This window comes from Ricinus communis, chromosome 8 (genome assembly GCF_019578655.1).
Source record: "Ricinus communis isolate WT05 ecotype wild-type chromosome 8, ASM1957865v1, whole genome shotgun sequence".
Lineage (NCBI taxonomy): Eukaryota > Viridiplantae > Streptophyta > Magnoliopsida > Malpighiales > Euphorbiaceae > Ricinus > Ricinus communis.
Genome location: NC_063263.1, coordinates 14,100,904 through 14,115,209, shown reverse-complemented (window position 1 = coordinate 14,115,209; position 14,306 = coordinate 14,100,904). Strand labels below are relative to the sequence as shown.

The 14,306-nt window shown below is 29.5% G+C and overlaps 1 protein-coding gene across 2 annotated transcripts; it reads left to right on the top strand.

Annotated features, from left to right (window-relative positions):
• Nucleotides 1-3,856: 3,856 nt before the first annotated feature.
• LOC8271901 (probable sodium/metabolite cotransporter BASS4, chloroplastic) lies at nt 3,857-9,882 on the top strand. 2 transcript variants are annotated; one of them, XM_015722200.2, is made up of 14 exons: nt 3,870-4,363; nt 4,444-4,561; nt 4,641-4,748; nt 4,826-4,893; nt 5,396-5,474; nt 5,578-5,636; nt 5,763-5,831; nt 6,062-6,175; nt 6,471-6,492; nt 6,878-6,945; nt 7,864-7,949; nt 8,690-8,819; nt 9,358-9,459; nt 9,568-9,882. In XM_015722200.2, the coding sequence occupies exons 1-14, from the start codon at nt 4,178-4,180 to the stop codon at nt 9,640-9,642; spliced, it is 1,284 nt and encodes a 427-aa protein (XP_015577686.1). In that variant the 5' UTR covers nt 3,870-4,177; the 3' UTR covers nt 9,643-9,882. The 2 variants fall into 2 exon arrangements, with proteins under 2 accessions (XP_048234522.1, XP_015577686.1); XM_048378565.1 differs by lacking the exon at nt 9,358-9,459 and having other exon boundaries at nt 3,857-4,363; nt 9,523-9,882.
• The last annotated feature ends 4,424 nt before the right edge of the window (nt 9,883-14,306 follow it).

Sequence of the window (14,306 nt, the reverse complement as noted above, 5' to 3'; positions counted from 1 at the left end):
TACATCTAATTATATGTAAACTTCACCATTTAAAAACTTTTGTAGAACATAATTTAAAATACCTTAAACATTTATTAATTCCATGAAACCAAAATGTTAAAATTGTGGTTTTTATGCATCTTAAGAAGTTTATTTTTATTTTTTTCTTTCTAAAGAAAAAAAATAGTTTAACTTACATGAGTCTTAATTATTTGAAAAATATTTGGATATACTACTTTCACTTAAAAAATTTAAAAGAAAAAGAAAAATGAGTTGTGTGATTCACATTGATGTAATGGTGACATCAAAATCTTACACAAAAATGTTAGCTTAATTTTGTCTCAAAAGCCATGAGTATACACTAACCATATATGTCAATTTGTCATAAGACATTGTGGCACATATGCTTCAGAAAGCACATCAATTTGGTTTGGTCAAGCCAGTAGAATTTGAACCCCAAAAATCATAGATATTGAAATTTTAGCTACCCAAGTTGACTTCATTCAAGTCTCTCTCTTTTTCTTAATTTCTCCAAATCAAGTTTGCAGTTTAAAAGGGTTTTAAAAGACTTGATGATGAGTTAACAGTAGTTTCTAAAATGGAAGAATACCAACCAAACTAGCAAATGTAAATTCAACCTGGAGAATTTGACAGTTGAAAAAGTTTAAGTGTCTCTCTATTATCTTGACCTAACTATTTATTCTTTGACATCCTTCAATACCTCATTTGCTCTGCTGGCTTAATGTTAAGCTAGTTTCAGAAAAAAAAAAAAAAAATTATTTTCTTATAAATATTTGGTGCATCCAACAAAAACTGGTTAAAGGATAATATTTTTTTGGTCAAATGGAGTTAATTCCTCATTCTAAAAATGGAAAGTCATTTCCCAAATTTTTGAAAATAAGAATATTTATATAGAAATTAATCAAATATATTTTAGCTAATAAAATATTAACTGATAATACTGACACCGGTTAGAGGGTGATCGATCGCTGAAAAAGATAATTCAATTTTATTATTTTGGAGTAATTTTATTTAAAATAATTAATTATAAATTAAAAATATAAGACTTTAATGAGTTTCAAACATTTTAATAGTCTTTTTAATGGAAGAGAAAGTAAGCAAACACTAAACCATTTTTAACACTAATATATGGGATGCCATATCTTCATTTTGGGTGCACAATTTAAAATAGTCTTAATAATTTTTGTGAGAACCTAATCAAATTTCCAATGGTTTTATGTTAATAAAAATAAAATTAAATTAAAGTTTAAGAACAATGGTAGAAATTGTGTCTCAAAATCTGAGGACCCTCACTGAAAATTACAAAAGCTACAATACATATCTCATAATGTGATCTGCTTCACAAAGAAAGAAAATTGTAAATTGTTCCTTAATTATATAGCATGTTGAATAATAGAATTTTTGAGTCGGAAATTAGAAACTAAATACCATTACCGTTTCTAATTTTCAATTTGTAATATAAAACTGTTTTTAACTTTAATTACGATATCACACAAATCTTTTATATCATTTCTTAATTTAAAAAAAAAGGAATCGGAATTATAATTTTTCGAAAAGAATAAATTTATAATTTCATAAAGTTCATATCAAATTATTAAATACAAATAAAATCAAAACAATTACATTGATCGCTCTTCAGCAATTTGCCACTCTCAAATTATATTTTTTTTAATTTATATTTTTATCTATTTTATATGAAAAATATGAGAACTAAATGATTTTTAATTTTGAACGAAAACCTTCCATAAAGAATATTAGAAAGAAAACATTTATGTTGGTAAGAAAAAAAAAAAAAAACAAAAAGAAAGAAGAGAAAAGAAACCTGAGTTTGAGAAAGAACCAATGTATTTGTTAATGCCCAATTCCCCATTCATTGATGGGCTATTTCTTAGCCCGACCTAAAAAAACCCATATAGATGGAAAGATCATTTTGCTCTTTGGAAGTGTTCATAAATCCAAGTTATAAAATTAAAACTATCTTTTGGTATGTAAAAGAAACAAGTCAAGAGTCCATTCCCTGAAATTATTGCTACATGAGTGGAGAATATTGCATTTAAGAAAAAGAAAATTATTGACATATACTAAATTGCATTTAACACACAAAAATGCTATCACTTCTCTTTTTTTTTTTCTTCTTTTTTTATTAAAATTTTATCTTTTGACTCCGAGTCAAATATTTTTAAATCAATATTGGTTTTTTTATTATATTTATGATTTTTTATAAATAGATATTAGTGCGTTTTTTAAAAAGTTTTAATAGTAATCCATTATAGAGGTATTGTATTTTTTTTATAGAAATTGTGATGTGGTCGTTAAATTCTTCTTTTATGGTAATTGCGAAGATAATAAAAAGATGAGTCCACGTTCAAACAATCGACCTTGTCAAAAGACGTTTAAGAGTTAATACGTGGCCTAGTGCCACAAAGTGAAACGTATTTCCTACAGAATTATAATTTATTGTTTTATTATAAATATATATTTTTTATATATATCTTTTGTTATTTGATATTTATTTTTATTTCTTATGTCAACATCGATAAAATATCCATATGTTTTCTTAAAAAAATCACACGATGAGAAAGAATTAAAAAAATTGGAAAAGCAGTATCATCACAAGAAATAAGTAAAGAAAGAGAAAAAGGAAAATATAACATTGCTGTGGCAATGGCACTTTCAATTGCTTTCATGATAATCTTTAGATTTACCTGAGACTATTTTTGGACTCTGAAAACAAACAAAAGGCATTTCTCATCACAAGTCCCACCACCTTTTGTAGGCATTATTTTGTTGGTTTAATTGCCCTTCAATATAATTCCATTTCCCTTTCAACTAAAACTGTCTTCACCCATATCAATCAATTTTGGACAACAATGCAATTGATTATCATAACTGTAACATTAAAGATTTTAATTTGAATCATTAATAAATAATAAAAAAATAAATAATACAGCCAGCCATTAATTATACAATAAGTTGGAATAAATATAAAAAAGTTCTATGTAGTTTCACTGTTTTATAATTTTTAATATATAAATTTTTTATTTTTAGATAAAAAAAGTACATAGTTCCAAGTTGTAATAGAAAAATGTATATCACTATTAAAAGATTTCGATTTTGTAAGAATTTAGCCACTTTCACTTCGATCAGTCATCATTGTCATATTGTATATGTTTAATAACGTGAGTTTGAAGTTTAATAAGTCCTAATTCTATTATTTGACCATTATATCATGGTTTAAAAAGTCATTGGTTCAATGAGATCGTTTTAATGGTCAAATAATGATGTTTTGAATTATTAAGTTCTAAACCTATATTATCAAACATGATAAATATGATAATAATAATTGATCAGAGTAAATATGGCTAAATCCTTATCAATCGATATCTTTTAACAGTGAAATCTTTCTTTTTGTCGTAATTTTTAATCAAATATCTTTTTTTTTATTTGAAAAGATACCACTTATTGAAAGTTGGTAATTTGTACTTATCCCTTATAAGTTTCATGAACTAATAATTTTAAGACAGCATAATTATGCAAAATAACAAAACAATGAAAAATTTCAAGATCTTTTCATAAATAACGTATTTATTTTATGTATTTGAAAAATAAAAAAGTTAAAATAATTCTTATTATAACATAGGCAATATATAAAGAGCAAATTACTAAAACTCTCATAAATTTTAATAGATTTCCTCTTATTTCAAAATAAACTGAAATTTAATTCCCTTCTTATTTTCACTACATTTTAATCCATATTAGAAAATAACGTATAATTTTTATCTTTAATTTTTATGATATTCACATTCTTAAATTGGAAAATAATAAATTTTTATTACAAATGAGAGACTAAAATATTATTTTATTTGAAACTTAATCTTACATTAAAAAAGAGAGATTAAGATACATCAAATGAGAAATAAAATATAAATTCTTAAAAGTAAAAGGCGATTTCAGATAAGGATTTTGAAACAAAAGGATGTAAATATAAACTTTTCCAATGTAAGGTAGTTTTTAGTAATTTGCACCTACACTATTGGTCCAATAATTGATATAACGATAATGCATTAGTTAAAAAAAAAAAAAAAAAAAGGTGACGCGCCAAATAATTCTCTGAAACAAACAAAACTGACGATACTATTACTATAGCCATTACCGCCGGTCTGCCACTGTCGAGCAAATGGAAGCAGCAGTCATTACCAAAACTACCACCGTCTTCAGATTACCTCCATCTCCGTTATGCTTCGCCGCACTCCGCCACCGCAACTCCTCATTTTCCTCGTCCACTAAAACCTCTCTATTATTTCCCCGTTTTAAAGCATCTCATCAGTTGATTACTCGCTGTGCTGTTGAAAGACCCGATACGGTTCGATTGTTCAAAACCTACATCTAACCTTAGTTTAGATAAAAGAATGTTAAATTAATTTGTTGTGTTTAAAATTACAGGGAAGTTATGATGGAGCCGGTGAAAGCTATGATGCTGCTTCTGCTATAAATTTAACAAATGGATCCAATTTTCTTCAGTCATTGTTTGATTTTACATCATCTAACTTTCTTCCTATAGGTAATTAATTAATTAGTCATTTTTCACTTAACAATTTAAAGTTAAACTTGTGTTTAATTATAGTTTTTCTTTTTGGCAGCTTTAATAAGTGCAGTAGCTTTAGGAATGGCTAGTCCAACTCTTGGTTGTTATGCGCATAAGTATTCTTTATCAAAGTTCACTACTTTCGGTATTTTCTTTATTTCAGGTGAGATTTTTGTTTCGGATTCTTTTTTCTTTTTTTCCTGAAAGCTTTTTCTTTAATGTCTTTTAATTTTCATGCAGGATTAAAGTTGAAAGGTAAAGAAATTGGTGAAGTTGCAGAAGCATGGCCTGTAGCTATATTTGGTCTAGTATGATTGACCTCAATATCTTTTTTCCTCTTTTATGTGCCTAGTCTATTTCATTATTAGTTTGAAACTTTATCCAATTTGTGCTTGTAGTATTAAGGTTGTAGCTATTTAGGCTTTTCGTGTTCTGCATTTTCCGCTATTTGGGTGCATCCAAGAAAATGGTTGGTCTGGTATTTGACATATGCATCTAGGAGAATGAGAATAAATTGCTAATTGCCTTTTATGTTGATACTGTTGACGGTTTTCTACTGTATGCATACTTGGTTATTTTGCTGGTCTTTCTCTATGAAGTTAGGAAATATAGTGTGTTTTCCAATAATCTGGAGAGGGAGGCTCATTTCTATGTCATTTACATTAGATAGGTGGTTTTTGAATATAGCTGATAGGTTCTTTAGTTGAGCTCAAATTAGGAGCATCGCTGCTTCATTATTTATATCTTTTACTCTGTCCTTATTTTTATTTGTTCTAAATCCTAACTAGTTTTATTTGTTTATTATACCAGGCTTCTATCTTGTTGTTTACTCCTTTCTTCTCCTATCTAATATTGCAAGTTCGACTTGCACCTCAAGAGTTTGTAACAGGTATTCTAAATCCTGACCGTGAACCAGTATTTGCAGGATAAAATCATAATTTGCTTAGTACTGTTAGTACAGCAATTGTTTGGGTAATTGGGGTTTTGAACAGGATTGGCTATTTTTTGTTGTGTGCCAACAACATTAACCAGTGGAGTTGCATTGACACAAGTATGCCGTATCTTTTTTACTCCCTACTATCTTAATTCCCTTTTGTCGTTTTAAATTAATCTCCTGTGATACTTAAATTATATAACTGTATACTTTCAATGATGGCATTTGCAAATTTAATTGAAGCTTGTTGGTGGGAATACTGCCCTTGCTCTAGCAATGACGGTGATTTCTAATCTACTAGGAGTTCTAACGGTAAGTCTAAACTTGGTCTTATGATGCCAGTGATTTTTAAGTCTGCTGACTTATGTCATATTTTGTTTCTGATTGGAAATTATTTTTTACAACTTCTCACAGCTTCCTTCCTTAGCATGTGCACCTTGTAATTGTTGAATTAGATATGCACACTGTGCCATCTTATGCATTTCTCAGTTTTGTATTTTCCAAATACTCAATGGTGTGATAATGTTGGTTTGATCTTGTAGGTGCCCTTTTGGGTCTCAAAGTTTTTAGCTGATGGTTTTGGTGTATCCATCCCAACTAAAAACCTATTTTGGAGTCTCATATTCACACTTCTTGTTCCTTTAGTTCTTGGAAAGGTTCTTTCCTTGCCTTTGTTTTTATGCTCCCTCCTTTTGTTGTTCAATATGACTATTTTATGATTAGCTTCACATGCTGAATTATTTACGATCATGAGGCATTCTTGAAAGCAGAATACAGATGAAACATGCATATGACTGTTTATTTTTTGTTTCAATTTTTTTCCTTACCTTGGAATACGATGCTGTTGTAAAAGCTTTGGCAGATAATAGCTGGATGTTTCCATTTCATCATTGTTATTCTGTCTTGTCTTCTCACAGTTTGCGGGATTTTGATGTGCTTTTTCATTCACAGGTAGTCCGGAATAGCTTCAAAGGTGATGCTTTTCACTAATTCATTTTTGCTTTCTGTTCGGTAATTTCTTTTTATTACATCTGATAAATATGAAGTTCATATTTAACTCATGAACATTAACCATTTTCCCAACTTGTCATTGAGGAACATAAGGTGCATCTAGAATTAAAGGAACATAAGCTGCATCTGCTGCAGACAGCTACCTAAATAATTTTCATGTTCCTTTATATGAAAGTTTTTCAGAAGATTTGCAAGGTTGGATATTCTTCCTGATGTGGCATGAAACTAACTAATGTTAACATACATACATTCATTGGTTTAAGGAAAAAAAAAAACAGAATGGTTCTTACTTTTATGTTTTTATATGTGCTTTTCTCCCATAATATATTATCAAAATTATTCTACAGGTTTGGCAACATACATTGATGAAAATTCTAGGACTTTCTCAGTAATCAATACCTTTCTCCTTAGCCTTGTAAGCACTGATCCTCCAAGGCTTCTTGACTATTCTAAGATTTCAAAGGAAAATGAATTAGCTTTTGATTTTGTTCTTTTCTTTCCTTTGTTCTTTTTGGGCTAATTCAAATAAATAATTTATTTTTCCCTGTTCATATTTTTTGTTAAGATCAGTTAGTAATACCTCAAGCCTAGACCCTAGTAGTTTTTAGTCTGGCAATTGAAGATCCTGCTTGTAGAAAAGTATGAATTAAATATGTATAGGACAGCTTGCAGGACTGAGATTTAGATTGGAATGCCATCTACATTGTATTTGGTTGAAATCTATGAAATTAATAGAATTCATCTGTAAATCTAAAGTTTATGTGCTTTGATTGAAGTGAAAGTTAATTTAGAATTCTACATGATCAAATTTGTGTGAAATTGGTTATAGCTAAACTAAATTGTAATAAAATAGGTAGAATTTCTAAAGGAATTCCAGATTAGTAAGTCAATTATCTATTTCAACTTTATCATTTCTATTTTACTTTCTCTCTCATGTCTTTTTCTCAAATGAAATGAATTTGTTAATGAATTTCAACCAAACATAACACTAGAGAAATAGATTCTATTAGGAAAATTACCAATGTAAATTCTGGTTCAGTATGGAGTTGAAACATTCCAGGATCGACACTTAGAAATCCCTTGGTCACCACATGGTCCACATCCATGGTTTCCTTTTTCATCACACATATAGTTGATTGCATTATGTTATTCTGCAAAAATGCTGGAAATTTATTCAAGCAAATACTTATTAACCAGGCATTACAAGCATGGCATCTCTTTCTTTGTTAATTATTGAGGTTATTCATTAATTATCTGTCTTGGAATTTGTGTGGTTATGACTAATCTATCTTTTCTATTGCTATGTCATCTATACTTATTGTTTCTTTTGTAGACCCCATGGATGCAAGTTAGTAAATCTAGATCATTGCTTCTATTGGTTAAGCCGCAGGTGTTTACTGAAGCTATCGCGATGGGAATGTAAGTTCTCCATTTACCACCACCTATCATTTCTGTGTTATGTGATAGTGCAATTCTCTACGTTTATGCTTGTAGTACTTGAACATGGACTAAAACAACTTTTCACATGCAACTGATATGACTATTTTCAGAAAGATGTTTTATTTGGAATTTTAGAGATAGCCTTTTACATTGTAATCTGGAGAAGGGAAAGTAAGGCAGTTGCAATATTGAAATTGATGAGATGGATGTCTGTTATTAGTGTCCATAAAAAAAAAAAAAATCTAACTGTTTAAACAATCTTCTGGTTTCTGGAAATGGCCAAAGAATAACAAAAGATGTAAGAATTAAAAAAATGCACATACAGATAAAATCTTGAAGTTACAAAAATTGGGTGCATATATACAGGGACGAGACTTATACAAGGCCAAAATCATATATTGAGGAGACATGCTATTGTCTTTGAAAGAAGAAGACTTTTGCAACGACAATGTCGTCTCAGAGGAGATGTAAAATGGACTTCCTGTTAATTTATATTATTGCATTACCCTTCTCCTATGCATACACTCTAAGAGCACCATATCATGGCGCAGAATACTAATGCCATTTGCTGATTTACATGCTGTGCTCTTTTCTTTATTGTGCATTGTTTGCCAAATGTTGCTTATGCAGACAGAACGGAAAAATTTAGTATTGTCTTTCCATTGCCAAACGATGAATTCTCTTAATTATAAAAGATTGCTGTGTACTTCTGCTTTCAGACTTGTGCATCTCGTTTTACTGGGATTTAACATCATTTTGGTGAAAGCCTTATCAGCTGGATTTGGCGGTAGAGAGTCAGTTCTTGCAAAGAGAAAGAATGCCCGAGCTCTCTTGATTGTCTGTAGTCAGGTTAGTCTCTTTGCATAATATTTCCATGTACAATTCCCAGTCATCTTACTCATCACCTGCATCAGAACAAAAAATTGGGAATGCAACTTCTCATGTTCTATGCCTCAAGAAATGCTGCCAAAATCAATTGGATAACTTACCAATTGAAAATCTCATACAGAAATGCAAATAAAATCACCTCCTCCAATGTTTATCATTGCCTGAGCTTCCAAGCATCTAACACCAAGAATTTTTAGCAAGCACTAGATATCCTGCTTACCTCTCTACTTTCCTGGCCGGCCTCTAAATTTATACACAAATTGACTATGGTCCTTTTGCTATATATATGTTCGGGTCCCATTACTGTTTCAATTGGTTTTCGTAATATGTAATGGCATGTCTTCTATTCTATATAATTACACGATACAAGAAGAAAATCCAAAGTGGTTGAAAGAGTAAAAGAAAACGCAAAATTGAGGAATTGGACATCAGCACTCGGTTCATTTGTGTTGACTACTGCACATGAGGTCTTACTTTCTATAATTTTCCTGGTTTGCAGAAAGCATTGCTTACTGTTATAGTTGTAGTGGAACAGCTCAGTGGTGCACTTGGTCAATCTGGGCTATTAATTCTTCCTTGCGTTGCAGCGCATATTAACCAGGTTTCTCTTGTTTTCTCTTCATTCCAATTCTTAATTTCTTCTTTCTTGGTTTTTGTTTCTTAGTTTTTCACAGGAACAGCATAAGCTTACAGTATATCATTGGTGTAGATCGTGGTCGACTCATTTCTAGTAAACTTTTGGGTTCAAAAGGATAAGTCACACAACCAAATTAAGGAATTCTGAGGCTTGCTGTCATTAGTTGAGAAGCATCTCTCTACTGAAAAGGGCGCAGTTATATATTCTTCAGAGTTCCTATACATATATATATGTATGTTACTGGAATGAAGAATTGTACAAATGTAACAATTCATTAGCCTATTCCTTTGTCTCTTAATTGATCGATTTTGCTGGCTATGATGGCCATTTGATCTTTACAAGCCATGTTCTGTTAATCATTGATAATGATAAAGAGATTACTTTCAATTTTGCTATGAGAAAATTCAGAAAATTCCAGATGCAATCTTGTTTGGAAAATTGAGAAACTCTCTTAGTCTCATGCAACCCTATTACTCCTACCTTCAGTACGGAAGAGGTAGTTGTGTCAAAGCAACATGGCACAGGAGAGCTTTTGCTCAACTCAACAAAACTATAATATCATAGGTTTTAAGTCTAACTAAAGTTTCGAGTTTGAGCTTTGGATATGTAGTTGTGTTAAAACTCTTGAGGTAGGTGTTTTACCACCCGCAAGAGTCCTACCTTGCACGTTCTAGATTACTCTAGATTATTAAATAAATAAATACATGTTAAATAAATAAATAAATATTATAGATGGATTATAAATAGAGATGATGGGATGGAGAGACTGAATTAGCATAATTTTGTGGGTTGTCTTGTTACTATTGGATCCTCATATTCACAACATGAAACCAGTATCAAAAAACTATTACATAAGCCACGAAAACTGATAATGGGGTTGGTGGCTTCCTTTCTGGCAAGTTGCAAAGTTGTTATATTAGAGCTACTTATTATCACCTAACATGACTATTAAGCCAACAGATTCCAATGAAAGGATTCCTCGAATGCACATTATCAATAAAGAAATTGAAATTTCATCATCAGAAAAGTAAAGTTATGAAGAATGGAAGATTCTTATTTTCTCTTTGAGAAAGCTACCGATATAGTCGATGGTTAACTCCCAAAAACTAAGCAATAATGTGTTCCATTTGGATCATTTCGAACCACATTATTCAGTATAATTAAAATATAATTTTTCAAACTCAACCAAACCAAAACATATATACACATCCCTGGTGTATTATGATTTTCTTTTTCTTTTTGTGACTAGTAAAATACAAGGAATGTATGTGTGATCCCTTCCCTCTTCTCAAGGGTGACCAACATTGAAAATGCAAGATATGGTGCACCAAGAATACAATAATGTGAGATATGATCTATGAGTTTTTAAGGCATCTTGGGATCTTTATATGGTTGATTTGTTTTTAGATGTATGAAAAAATTCTGTGTGTTTTTCCCTTCATTGATTTTCAATCTAAGGAATCTAATTAACTACTATCTTTCAAACAATGTCCTTTAATTTCTAGATATTTAACGAGGACAAAGATTTATATAAAATGAAATAAATGGTCACTAAACTCTGCACTTAGTTTTATTTTAATCACGAAATTTTAATTTATTTTATCTCAATTAATTAGTTTCAATTTAGTCACTTTTTAAATAAGAAATTAACACGTAACAAAAACAACAAATGAGAAAAGAATAATTAAGAAAGATAAATATGACATGTGAATTCTTTATTAATAATATGACTAAATTATAACTGAAACTAAAACTGAATAATCGAAAGGAAATAAATCAAAATCTTATGACCAAAATAAAACTAAATTCAAAGTTTAATAACCATTCATAATGTTATCTCAAAAATTATTATATGATGATAGGATTCCAATTAGGGAATAAAGAGAGCTAAGTTATTTGAGTTAGACATTGGTTAAAACTTGATATGATGAATGATGGAACATGTATGCTATATTCATATTCCATATTACATAAAATCATGTCCACTTATTTTAAGGGTACGAGGTTATAAAACCATCATAGTTTCTTAAAGATGATGCATCTCTTCTCAAGTGGGGTTTCAATATAAATTAAGAATCTTTGAAATTCTCAAAGGATTTATGTTACAAGTTGTGGCAATACTTTTTTTGATATAGATTTTCAGATTTCATAATTGACTACATTTTAATTAAAATTATGTTTGAAGGTCTTACCAACCTTTCAAGTATATAGACTTCTCGTGTCACCTAAGGGCATATTTTGGAAGAAAAAAAAATTTAAGAAATATTATTCTTGAAAGAAAGAAATAATTAAAATAAATATAATTAAATCTTGAAAATATATACAATATAATATTAGATACATAAAATATTTATATAAATCTTAAGTCACAATTGACTACATCGTGAGGTTCGTGTTTTTTAGTATTTTTATTTTTTTATATTAAAAATTGGTGTGGAGGTTTGGTGTACGCAATAATTTGCATGGAAGACATCACTGCCCCATAAGATGACACCGTTTTAATGCTGAATGAGGGTGTGAAAGGAATTTTCAGTATTTTCCTATGTAATGTCAATGTTGCAATTTGTGAAAGTATTATTTAAGATTGATTTTAGGATGTAAAAGTCAGCTCCACCCTCCTTTTTGCATGTTTTGCTCAATGAATGGATATTTATTTATGGGCATAATAGGAAAAACATGACAATTAGTAGTGTGAACGCAGCAACTGCATTGCTATGCGACATCGTTTTTGGGAGCCATTTGCTGGCGAGGAAATGAGCAACTGATCTTTCAATTTGTTGAAATTGATTTCAAAACACTATTAATAGTGTTTTCTCTTTTATTATATATATATATATATATATATATATATATATATTAATTAGGTATATACTTTTTTAATATATATACTTATTTTTTATCAATAAATTTTTTATAATATATTTATTTATTTTCGATACATAAATATTATATAGATGTATTATTTATATATTTGTATAGTTAATTTATTAATTAATAATTCACTTTTCTTAAATAATGATTTTCAATTTAGAAAAAGTATTATAATAAATATAATATTTTATTAATATAATGATTTATAATCTTAAAAAGTATATTATTAATCATATAATTATTAAATTAAGAAATAAATAATCTTAATATATATGTTTATTTATGAAAAATAAATAAGTTAGTTTTGTAACTATACAATAATTTTATAAAAAGTCCGATCACTCCAATTGGCATCACCACCTTAGCGGACAATCACCTCCAAAAAGGAAAATTAATTTGTTGAAAATAAAAAATTGTAAAGGAGAATTGCATGTCAAAGAGGCCAAATTTTAGTTGGTTCGGGTGGCATGCAGAGAAGAGAAATGAGTGTACTTAGATGTTCTTAGGGTTTTCCACCTGAAAATTATTAGGGTAATGCAGTATAATTTTAATCATATATGAGGGCGGAGATTTTGATTTTGGGTAGCTACTTCTTAATTCTATGTTTTTCCTTTCATTTAAAATTAAATAAAACAAATTTTATTATCAAAAAAGAGAAAGAGAAAAGAAACGAGGAGTGGAAAAAGAGTGAAGTTTGTCTAATCAAGTTGATAGATTTATTGTTTTTGTTTGGTTGGCGAGAAAATATATGAGTGAAGAAAGGAAAAATGTAGGAGTGTGAGAAATTTGATTTTAGTGTGTCTTTCTTTAGTTGTAAAAAATTTCTTCTTGGCTGGTGAGAAAACGTTGGAAAAAGGTGAGATAGTTAAGTGAATGGATACTTCTGCTTTCTTGTAATTAGCCATTCGGATGAGAAGTTTGTGTTTACATCCATTTCTTGGTAAAAAACTGAGATAGTTAAGGGAATATCTGTGGAACTTTGTCAATTATATAATAAACATAAAAGCAATTGCTGTCTCATGTTATATAGCAGCTAAACTCAGAATGGATAAAAGAAGAAACTGCCATGTTACCATACTCGAACGTTTGTTGTTTGATCAAGTGGGAAAACAGTAAAACTACTGTTATGCATATCTTTATGTTCGGGAGAAGGGGTATCATGATCATAACATATCTAAATATTTCTTTTCCCCAAAATTTGCATGACGAAAACAAGTCAAAAGACTGTTTAAAGGAGCAGGTGAAAGGGGTATTTGTAGTACAAGTGTTGTCCAAAACTAAGGGTGTCCCACGGCTCTGCTGCCTTATTTAGCTGCCCAGTTCAAAGCTACCACTGTACTAACAATAACTAGCTAAGCACTTTGCGTTTTTATAACCTAAAAAAAGTGACTTACTTTCCACCCTTAAACAATACCCGTATATATAATACAAAGAAAGAAACTTTGATTCTTATTCCGAAGCCATCAATCAATCTTCTCAATACCCTATAATCGAATGGGACTTATAGGGCTTTCTATTGAGTATAAAATAAAATAAATAAATAAATTTATGTAATTTATATTTATATTATAAAGATGGGTTCGATAAAAGAAAAGAAATAATTAAATTAAATAGATAAAACGGTTAAAAGAATTATTGAAAATCATTCTGTCGTGCGTTAACTCGAATATTTTCATTAAAAGAGAAAAAATTTCAGTGTATATCAAAGATTGTTTAACTATAATGTGGGTTTTTCTTTTTTCTTTTTTTCTTTTTTCCTTTTTTTGTTGAGGAGAGTAAATGAGATGATGAAATTCCTTAGCTCCACTGGTGGCCTAATAGTTAGTACAAAGATAATAAATGAGTGGCTATGACAATAATGATGATTGGTCATGAAGGTACTTGAATATATATAGGGTACCATTTATATGGAGATAGATTTTGAGGTGGGATTCAAAAAA

Coding starts and splice junctions, on each gene's coding strand:
- LOC8271901 (XM_015722200.2), top strand. CDS start 4,178: ATGGAAGCAGCAGTCATTACCAAAACTACCACCGTCTTCAGATTACCT. Junction 4,562..4,640: donor ATCTAACTTTCTTCCTATAG/GTAATTAATTAA, acceptor TCTTTTTGGCAG/CTTTAATAAGTGCAGTAGCT. Junction 6,493..6,877: donor AGTCCGGAATAGCTTCAAAG/GTGATGCTTTTC, acceptor ATTATTCTACAG/GTTTGGCAACATACATTGAT.